The sequence below is a fragment of the Athene cunicularia genome, assembly GCF_003259725.1.
Source record: "Athene cunicularia isolate RWA chromosome 3 unlocalized genomic scaffold, athCun1 chr3_part1, whole genome shotgun sequence".
Lineage (NCBI taxonomy): Eukaryota > Metazoa > Chordata > Aves > Strigiformes > Strigidae > Athene > Athene cunicularia.
In genome coordinates, this window is record NW_020799097.1 from 104,756,020 (window position 1) to 104,766,303 (window position 10,284).

The 10,284-nt window shown below is 40.2% G+C and overlaps 1 protein-coding gene across 1 annotated transcript in view; it reads left to right on the forward strand.

Moving 5' to 3' along the window:
• MIA3 (MIA SH3 domain ER export factor 3) overlaps positions 1 to 10,284 on the forward strand; it is a 31,050-nt gene that overhangs the window by 19,871 nt on the left and 895 nt on the right. The window contains exons 8-27 of the mRNA XM_026844640.1: positions 1,202 to 1,290; positions 1,441 to 1,518; positions 1,604 to 1,714; positions 2,577 to 2,648; positions 2,860 to 2,964; positions 3,766 to 3,888; positions 4,002 to 4,125; positions 5,033 to 5,088; positions 5,170 to 5,260; positions 5,401 to 5,539; positions 7,154 to 7,255; positions 7,355 to 7,415; positions 7,539 to 7,574; positions 7,666 to 7,733; positions 8,025 to 8,122; positions 8,234 to 8,365; positions 8,580 to 8,648; positions 8,767 to 8,843; positions 8,989 to 9,060; positions 9,733 to 9,889. Of these exons, the coding sequence (XP_026700441.1) occupies positions 1,202 to 1,290; positions 1,441 to 1,518; positions 1,604 to 1,714; positions 2,577 to 2,648; positions 2,860 to 2,964; positions 3,766 to 3,888; positions 4,002 to 4,125; positions 5,033 to 5,088; positions 5,170 to 5,260; positions 5,401 to 5,539; positions 7,154 to 7,255; positions 7,355 to 7,415; positions 7,539 to 7,574; positions 7,666 to 7,733; positions 8,025 to 8,122; positions 8,234 to 8,365; positions 8,580 to 8,648; positions 8,767 to 8,843; positions 8,989 to 9,060; positions 9,733 to 9,889 (1,860 nt within the window). The remainder of the gene's footprint in view (positions 1 to 1,201; positions 1,291 to 1,440; positions 1,519 to 1,603; positions 1,715 to 2,576; positions 2,649 to 2,859; positions 2,965 to 3,765; positions 3,889 to 4,001; positions 4,126 to 5,032; positions 5,089 to 5,169; positions 5,261 to 5,400; positions 5,540 to 7,153; positions 7,256 to 7,354; positions 7,416 to 7,538; positions 7,575 to 7,665; positions 7,734 to 8,024; positions 8,123 to 8,233; positions 8,366 to 8,579; positions 8,649 to 8,766; positions 8,844 to 8,988; positions 9,061 to 9,732; positions 9,890 to 10,284) is intronic.

Genomic DNA, 10,284 nt, shown 5'->3' on the forward strand with positions numbered 1-10,284 from the left:
CCCCCCCCCCCCCCAAATATTTTTCTGTGTGATTCTGTATAGAAGCCACTGAAGCTAAGGATATTCTTCAAGTCATGTTATTAAAATCTTTATCCAAACCAGAAGAATATTAACAGTAACAAAAATGCTTTAAAAGGTAGATTACACTGGGAGTCCCAAAAGACGAAATCTATTATCCATTCTTTGTGACAGTACTAAAAGTGGGAGACCAGGCTAACGCAGGGATTTGTGCCCGCCTTAAACTGCTGAGAACTGTCTTGTATCTCAGCAGTCCCTTGTTGGCTCTCCCCTCCCCAGAGCAGGGAGGGCAGGGGATCCTCTGGCCCCAGTCGTTCCTGTGGGAGGGGAAGGAGGAGTAGCAGTAGCCATTGCACTCTGTGGGATGCAGCTGGAACAACCAGTGCTTCCTGTTTGTGCTGCAGGGTTTGCTGTGAGGCACACGGGGCTTGGGGTGTGCAAATAGGGGGGTGGTATAGGACTTGAAAAAGAATGACAATTGATGTTCTTTAATTTGCAATACAATAATTTATGTTAATGATTTTCATTGAGTCCTAAGAGTTGTTTGGCCGCATGTTTAGGCTGAGAAAGAAATGCATGCCTAAAGAACTGTTGTTTGGTTACAGCCTTTTTGAGGTCTGTTAGAAAGCGGGGTGGTTCCTTGAGGCTTACTGATGCTGTCTGCTAGCTGACAGTCTCTCTTCTGTTCCCAGTAGGTCTTTCAGAGCTTTCATCCTCCTGTCTTTGCTGACCAAACATTCAGTTTCAATATAGCAGAAAGAGGTGATTGTTAGGGAAGGTGTTGCAGCTCCCTGGGTGTCACAGCAGCAGTCTGAGTCGGCTCTGACATACTCGCTGCCAGTTCTTCTCTTGAACACACCTCATCTGTGTGTAGCCAGCACTGTGCTGTGCTCAGCTGTGCCTTCTGTGACCAGCTTCTGTGAAGTGGATACAAGAGCTATGTGCTTTGTTTCAGTCTTCAATGCTTTACTGACTTGTTTTCAATCCTAACTTTAAATGAAAGCTGAAGATGCTTAGACTCCTGTAGAAAGGCCTGACTGCCAGGGAATTGTCATTGTCCTGATTTATTCTTTAGTCCTTGAAAATGTTCCCTAAAGTGATAGTAATGATAGCTCTGATATTTTTTTTTTGCCCCTCCCCAGATATGAAGGGCAGTTACTGTAAGCTTTCTTTTTCTTCCTAGTGACTGAAAAGCAACTTGCTGAAAAGATTAAAAACCTTCTGCAAGAAAAAACAGAAATCTTAGAAAAGATGTCAGAATATGATCAAAAGGTATTGTTCTAGGTTCTTGTCCTTTGCATCCTTATTTTGTTACTCATTTAATGACACAGTCAGTGCAACAGCTAATATATTTTTATTTTCTATTCTTACTGAATATTATGTTGAGAATTTCCTCAGTTGTTTGATTGTTTCTGTGTTTAGATAAAGGAAGCAAAAGAATCTGTGAAAGTGGCTCAAGAGCAAAAAGACATTCTCTCTGATGAAACTGCAGGGCTTAAGGTAAACAAGCAGTTAACTGTCTGCGCTGAAAGCAAAAGCATCAGTAAATTAATGTGCTTTAGTTGGTCTTTTACTCTCTTTTTAGGACACTGTCAAAGGACTGGAAGAAGCAAATCGTCAGCTAGATGACAAAGTAAAAAATCTGCACACAATGCTTGAAACAGAGAGAAAAAAGAATGACAAGAAACAGAACAAGGTGAGAGCAATCGCATTCATGTCTCATACTGTCCTTAGCTTAATGTGGCCTAAAAGGTGGTCACAACCTGATGGGTAAACAGATTGAGGTAGAGCAGGCAAGATGAACCGCCTCAAAAAGAGAAGTGTTAATTTCGGACTCATCCTAAGCTCAAGGGGGAGAATCTGACCTGTTTTTTTTGTTGTTATTGTTGTTGTTAGGTTTTGTGTGTGTTGTTTTTTCTTGTTTTTTTTTCTTTTGTAAGATCTTGATGGACTTTGTGTGTTTATGTGCTTTCACACATAACCGGTTGCATTCAAGTCATGGGCTAGTCTAATACTTCCTAGCCAGAGTCAGGAAGTGCCTTAACAGTATGAACTGAAAGTTTCAGATTGGTAAGAGCCATTTTCTAGTTCTGTAGTAAGTGTGAAGATCTCTAAGCTGCCCCTCATTCTTGTTGTCCAAAGGTATTTATTTATGTTTACTTTTTTCCCTTTTTTTTCCTTCTTTTTAAAGCCTGGTTTTCTGTAGTAATGGTAAGCTCCAACAAGTTCTTTGATCTTGTTTTGATCAAAGGTTGTTGCTAATGACAGCAGCACGTGTTACTTTCATTCTAGACTGTGCAGGTGTACAGGGAACTTCCCAGCCACAAACAGGTGTGGAGTCATGGGGGAAGTTGTTTGTAATGTGCTGTATGTTTTTATTCCTTACCTTGCTGATAAGGCAGTGCTGTGCTGCTGCTAGTCTAATGGCTTCTTTAAATGGAAATTTGTTGGTGTTTTGACTTTCCATGTATGCTTCCAAATTACACAGGTAAAATAATTACTCACGTTAAGGTATATTCCAGGCTAATACAGTCACTGCTCATCTTTTTCTTCTATAGATCTCTGAAACCCAGAAGTCCTTGGAGAAACTTCAGGAGGCTATCAGTGTGCATTCTGTAGAGCTTTCAGAGGTAAAGCATTATCTACACCTTCTTCACAGTCACAAGTTCTTGTATCAGGAAAATTAATATCTAAGATATGTTAGAAAATGCTGACTTGGCAGATTCCAGGTTGTTTGTGCATGTATACCTTTTTCTTTTCCATTTTACTGGGGAATATGTAGCTTTTCCTCCATCATAGTTTGACTTCATGTCTTTTTTTTCCTTTGTGTTTCATACATAGGTGCAGATAGCCCTTAATGAAGCTAAACTAAATGAAGAAAAGGTGAAATCTGAGCTTCATCATGTGCAGGAAGAGAATGCTAGGCTGAAAAAGAGCAAGGAGCAAGTAAGTTACACCCAAGCCAGGCATCTTTTCCTTTCTATTTTGCGTGAAATATTAGGGCTTTATTCCTAGTTTTCTTGAGTATAACTTCATCACGTCTTCATTTTCTTAATATGTCAGAATTCCATATTTGATACTGTCAGGATAAAACTTAAACCCGTTGTACTTGCCTGCACAGGTTTTTTGTGCAGGTCAGCCACATGTCTTCAGTATGAAGACTTTGCTGGTTCCAGTGATTCAGTTTTTGTCATCAGCTTCACAGAAAGTCTGTGCTGATGTGGTGGTCGCTGCACGATCGGGAGACTGCTAATTGGGATCAGGGCTGAAGGAAGTTGTGGTAAAGAATTGCCAAAAAGCAATTCTGAAACTAAGCTAAACGGGGAAGACCTTTAGCCCTGAAAAGTCATGACAGTTCTTTTACAAATAATTGTAAATATCTGTTTGTTTCTTTTCTCCACATATAAAGTAGATGGTCTTTTAAGGAATGTAGTTTGGTTACATCTGGACTGCAATTAATTCCTACTGTTTTTGAAGTGTGCGACCAGTTTGGTTCTGATGTTGGGATATTAGCTGAGAAAATGCCAAATTTGTAAAATCGCTTAATAATATAAACTGCAAAAAGATTCCCAGCATCCAGTCCTATCAATGGACTGGTGATGAATGTGATAACCATGAAGTTTACCCTTTATCTGTGACCCGTGGTGATTAGTTATCACTAGTGCTGTCAGTAAAACAGACTTTAATTACATATACCCTGTACTAAAAATAAAACAAGTAATCATCTTGCCTTGGTGCTTCATACAGCTGCTAAAAGAAGCTGAAGGTTGGAGCGAGAGGCATACTGAGCTCAGTGAGCAGATCAAACTGTATCAGAAATCTCAGAAGGACATAGAAGAAGCACTTGCCTACAAGGAAAATGAAATTGAAGTAGGTTCTTTATAACAAGCTTCCTTTAAGTATTACAGACCATAAAATACTTTGAAATACTTTACTAAATGTGGAGCTACTCTTCTTCAGCAAACCTTTGATTTCATTACCAGGTTTTGACTAACTGCATTATGCAGCTGAAGCAGCTTGACATGGATTCATCAGCTGAGGCCAAGAAGGATGGCGAAGGGCGTGAGTGGAGCACAGGAGACGATTTGGCCAATGGCGAGTTGCCAGGTACAGTAATCCTGGTGCTGGCTGATACACCCCGTGGCTACAGCGTATGTGGTGGTATGTTCCTGTCATATCTGGAACAAGGGCAATCCATGCGTGTGGGTTAAGAGATTGCCAGCTTTAATCCTTGAACACAAAGCATCTCCTAACTGAAGGGAGAAACTGTTAGAAAGGCCAATAATTGCTTTTAGATTACCTTTTAGGTATATCATAAGTGTAAAAACACAGTTTTAAAGACTGTATATGAATATTTGTAATTAAGAACATTCCAAAAGCAGAGAATCTCGTCTTTGTCGTTACGCTACATTTATTTTTAATACAAATTTTTACCGAGTACGGAGCTTACTTCCGGATAGATAACTAATTTAGGCAATCACATCTTTTAAATCTGAAAGACTGCAGTAGAAATTTTCAAAACTGCTCAGGCAGGTTGTCTTTCCTGATGGTGCAAATATATTTGCTACATCTCTGGTTCTGAAGTCTTTTTTTTCCACCCCCTCCTCTCCTTTTTTTCTAACCGTACAGTATATGTGGTCTGGAAATTACCACTACTTGATTTTTTTCAGATAATATGTCCAGTAACACATACTGCATTCACATTAAAATTAGTGTGGTGTCTAGAAGAAGTGACAAGAATGACAGGAAGGAATCTTCTGAATGCCTTTTGGAGTAAATCTAATAGTTCTATTGTGCTGGTCATGAAATTGCTATTGTGCTTTGTTCCCCAACTCCCCCTCTTTTTTTTTTTTTTTTTTTTTTTTTTTTTTTTTTTTTTTTTTTTTTTTTTTTTCTTCTTCTGTGTAACAAGACCTATCCCAGATTAAACTGTAGGGAGTAATTTTTAACAGCTGTAGAGTCCAGGGAATTGGGGTTAAGAAACAGGGAAAACAAATATATTTTTCTCTTCTAGATAATGAGAGTGAGAAGATGAAGACTCAGATTAAGCAGATGATGGATGTCTCCAGGGTATGCCACACAAGATATCTAATAAATGCAGCCACATTGCTGCTATGCCTAAAATCATAAACTTTCTGCTCCTCTTCTCAGGTAAAAACTATGTTATCCATAGTTGAAGAAGACAGAAATCTTCTGCAATCCAAACTGAGTGATGAAGTAACAGCAAGACATGAGCTGGAAGGTAGGCTTAGCAGTAGAATTGCTTAGGATGAAATGCTGTTGTGGTTTAAAAAGAAACAGAGCATTTAAGTGTCATAACGATTCTCACTGCAACTTCCTTCAACTCCCTCATGACCTCCCACACCTTTGCTTCTCCAACAGAGCAAATAAAAAAGTTAGAACACGACTCCTGTTCACTCCAGTCAGCCAAAGCTCGACTGGAAAATGAATGCAAAACCCTACAGCAGAAAGTGGAGATTCTTGGTGAACTTTACCAGCAGAAGGAGATGGCGCTCCAGAAGTAAGCCTTTTGTTACTTTTCCACAACATAGCACGTTGCTTCATAGGCACTGTCCAAATGCTCTTTGCTGAGAAGCGTCAGATAACTTGAAGTTGTATTTGGATTGAAAGGTGATGCCTGCTGGTTCAGTATGGTTGAAGCTAGTACCCCTTTTCTACTTTTTCCGCCATTCCGGAGTTTCTAAAAGACTGTCACTTTGCACTCAGAATAGTGTCGTCTACTATAAAACAAACAACTTTGGCAGAGATGAGATGGGTGGTTGGTCTGCAGATTCTGTGGTTGCTCTGTCATATTGTCCAGAAATGTCAAGGAGAATATAATGGCTATTAGCATTTGTTACTCTGACCTCAGCTCAGTGAGTCTAATTCTAAAAATGTAGAAACTTTGTATTTTAGCCTTGGGAGCCTTTTGCGTTCTCAAAGGGCTAAATTAAGGCTGAGTTTGTGGTGGCAGCTGAGATGAATGAATTGCTGGCAGTGAAGAACTAGTTGCGTATCTGTATTCATTCCTCTTTTATTCATTTAGTTACTTGCTGAAATGTTTGTAATACTGTCTCAATTTTGTGGGGAGAATTTGAGGTGGGATTCAGGGATGCTTTCAGTTACATTCTACGCGAAAGCTGAAATTGTGGTGGAGAAGCAGTTGAAAGTTCTAAGGTTAAGTATGTAGGTTGAGGGAAGCCCAGGGTTGGAACAAGCTAAGGAATTGAGGCCATACAGCACCTCAGTGGTAAAACTGCCTGACCTCATAACTTCAGGATCCAAGTGTAGTAAACACATCTTTCAAGGAAAACTTTCTCTTGACCTCTCTGACAGATTTCTATTCCTTCCAAAACTTTTAGGAAGTTACGCTGCCTGTTACTACTTCTTGATTACAGTGAAGGACTTCCTGCATTATTTTTTTTCCTGGAAAACTGTTTTGACATGTAGCAAATGAAATAGATTACACTGAACTGGCTATTAGCAATAGTTAACTTACTACTGGTTTAATGGTTACAGTTTTGTGGGACAGCCCTTGTAAATTAGGAACACATTATTAGGACCTTTGAAATACTTATGGGAAAATGTCAAAAATGAAAAAATCAGTGAACTATGAGGTTATAAAAAGACTGTGGGAATTGATCATGTAATAAATTGGTATTCAGAATACTCAGAAAAAAGCTCCTTTCCACGTGGTTGTTGACTATTGAATGTGTTTGTCACCCGGGCCCTTTTTCACTACACATTAATTTCTTCATTTCACTTGGTTAGATGTCAGTTTTACATATTTCCTTGTTTGTACCTTTGTAAATCTGGATTACCATCTGTAGAATTGGTAAGTAAACTAGAGGATCTGAAGAGATGGACTGTTTGCAACTGTTAGATTCTGGCAAATTGTTAGATGCTGATAGAGAGCTTTCCAGTCAACTCTGCATCCTTAATTTTCAGGTTTTACACGTAAAGGGTTTGTCTGTTGGTTTCAAAAGACAGTATTTCTATTTTTTTAAAAAAAAAAACCCTCTCTATTTTCTCTCTGTATTCTCACGCATTATTATGAATTCTGATACCACTGTTGTCAGCAGGTGTAGGATGGTGGAATATATGGTGCTTTTTTTTTTTTTTTTTCCCTATGCAGAAAACTAACCCAGGAAGAGTATGAGCGTCAGGAGAAGGAGCAGAAATTGTCTGCTGCAGATGAAAAAGCTGTACTGGCCATCGAGGAAGTGAAAGTTTACAAGTAACTTCATCTTCTGAAGACTGTTGTTTTCCTTTATTTCAGCTATTGAAGAAACCTCCTTTAAACTTCTCTCCTTCCCCTCTTTCTCCTTTTCTACAGGCAAAGGATCCAAGATATGGAAGAAGAATTGCAAAAAACAGAGAGATCTTACAAAAACCAGGTAAACTTCTTTCTTGCTGGTTATTGTGTCACCTTTTACTGCACCATTCCAATACTGTGTACTGAGTTATTGGAAATACTAGTAGTTGGACAAAATAAACTATAATAGTTCTTTTCTTCTCAGATTGCTGCTCATGAGAAAAAGGCACATGACAATTGGGTAAGACTCATCTTCCTTTTCTGATGCAAACTGTTCGCATTTGACTTCAGGTTGGTGCAGTTAATGCAGTTGGCAAAATTTTCCCTAATAGCTTATTGCCCGCTCTGCTGAGAGAGCTCTGGCTGAAGAAAAAAGAGAAGCAGCCAACCTGAGACAAAAGTAAGTACAGTACAGACCATTTCTATTGCTCTTTGAACATACTGTGTGTTGCTTGAGAGAGAATGAGCTCAAACTATGCAAGGTGCTGGGTTAGCCTGCTTGCTCAGGGGGTGTGGTGCATATCTGAGTTACAAACTTTAAACTACTGTTAAATTGTTCTGGTGGTTAAAATAAGATTTCTTGGTGAAAGCTGTAACATTTGACAATGCAGTTTGCCTTGTTACATTATAACAAATATAACTCACATGTATTATTTGAATACTAAACCCACCTTTATTTTTCTAAAATTAGATTGATAGAAGTAAACCAAAAAATTGTCATGCTTCAGAGACCATTAATTGTAAAGCCAACTCCAGGCAGACCTGATCGCCAAGTTCCACCGCGACGAGGTAAGTGCTGCTATTTCTCCCAAAACTCTGGTCTTTGAGTCGCTATATCCTAAATAAGGCTATAATAAATTGTAGAGAAGTCAGTCAAGTGTTTTTAATTCTTTGGCATAGGGCCCTTAAGCAGAGATGGCTCTTTTGGCCCATCACCTGTGAGTGGAGGAAATCCATCACCTACGCAGATGATAGAAGTTCCTGCTCGGCCCCTTTCTGCTCCTCGAAGGGAAGGCTCGAGAAGTGAATTTGGTAAGCAGTTAAACTTCTCTTCTGTGATAATTCTCTCTCGTGCTACTACCCCAAGAATGCTAAAGTCCGATCTTGGTTTGAGGGTTAATGTTGAGTATTTATACCTGCTTTATTAATAAATAGGTGAGTGGTGGTTTTGATTTTTTTTTTTTTTAATAGAAATAGCTCAGGTACGTATTGATAAGGATCTCTGGGGTTCTTGCTTCCCTTTAAGGTACAGTGGTAGATGGCCCCCCTGTTCCACGAAGGCCGCCAGAGTTACCTGGAAGGATGTCTGTTCCTGGTAAGTTGTATGGCCTACACCCAACTGCAGCTTACTCGGATATTCTTTCAGTTCAGAAATTCAGTTCAGTTCCTTACCCCAAGCATGGTAAGACATATGTTTGTGGCTCTTTTTACAGATCTTGGGCCTGCTGTAGCATCCCTGATCAGTAGTGGGCCAAGAACCACCTCCCCTTCCACAGCAATGGATGGAGTGGTAAGCTGAAAAACCCCAACCTTCAGGAACCGTTTCTAATACATGATTCACTGTTCTTCCTGCTGCTTCTTTAACTGTATCGTGTTCTGTCTTGTCTATATCCTGTCACTATCCTTACTTGCTGTCCAAAAAAAAAAAAAAAAAGCAACCCTCTCCCAAAGAGTCTGAAGCCCTCTGTGTAACTACTGATTCACCTTCATCTATTGAACCAGCTACAGTGAGTATTCTGAGGCTGAGTGTGGTGTTGCTCTGCTTTGATGGAGAGGAATAACAGGCTTGGTGTTCTGAACTGCTAAATGACAAAATGCTCTGCGAAACTAACCAAGGGCTTGTACCTCTGTCTCAAAAGGTTTCTCTAATGATGAACAGTTGCTGTCTGGTTTTTATGGAATTGAGGAAATGAGATCTTTCTTGTTAATGACTGCAGGCAAACACTTTGGAGTGACTACAGTAACCCTAAGAAGCTGACTTACTTGTGGTATTTAAGCACAATTCCATATGTAATTTAAAGTGGCCAGGCCCTTTACCAAAGGGCTGTCCACGGAGGACACTTAAGAAGGAATTGAACTTTTTTCTAGTACAGCTTTAGCTAAAGAAAACTTGTAATCTCAGAAGGCACACTAAGCACTCACTCCTAGGGTAGTGCAGGCAGGGTTCTGGGTGAAGAGACAACGGTGCTGCAGTAGCTTTCTCTATTTTCTAGTTGGTTAATGTGGCCTGGGGCATGTGGTGGTGTGTTTTCTCTCTTTTTTTTTTTTTTTTTTTTTTTTTTTTTTTTTTTTTATTCCCCTTCTCTTTCACCTCTTGGCTTTTGGGTGAGTGATTGTGGTGTTCAACAGTGCCAATGCTTGGGGTACAGTGAGTAACACTGAAGTATAATCCTGTGCAGGCTAATGCTAGTCCCAAAGGCCCGCCTTCTTTCCCGGGGACACCCATCATGACCTCCCCTGTGATGGGGCCGCCGCCTCCGCCGCCTGTTCGCTACGGACCGTCGCCAGCTCCTCTCCGTGGGCACTTCGGGCCTCGACCTCTTCCTGTGCCCCTAGGTACAGTTGCATTGCTGTTGACTGAAACTTAACTTTTTTTTTCCCCAATGTGCTTCTGGGGAGCCTGCTGTGGGACTGAGCTCTGCCATGCATTAGCACGTGGCTGCCCCACGCTTCATGGGGTTCAGCTGTCTCACTCAATAAGTTTGCACGGGTGGGTTTTTTCAAGGCTCCTTAATGCTGGGGTATTACGGAGGTATTTTTCCTTGTTTAGCCTAAAATGGAAACCAGCAGCCAAAAGTCACTAGGACATAATTCATAGCTTGTAAAATCTGCATGTGACAGTGACCCACCCCAGAGCTGCTCCAACGAAGGAAGAAATGAAGAACGAGTCAGGAACTTCACCATTTAGGCTAAAGCAAGATTCTGTTTAACTCCATGTTTTCTTCTCCTAG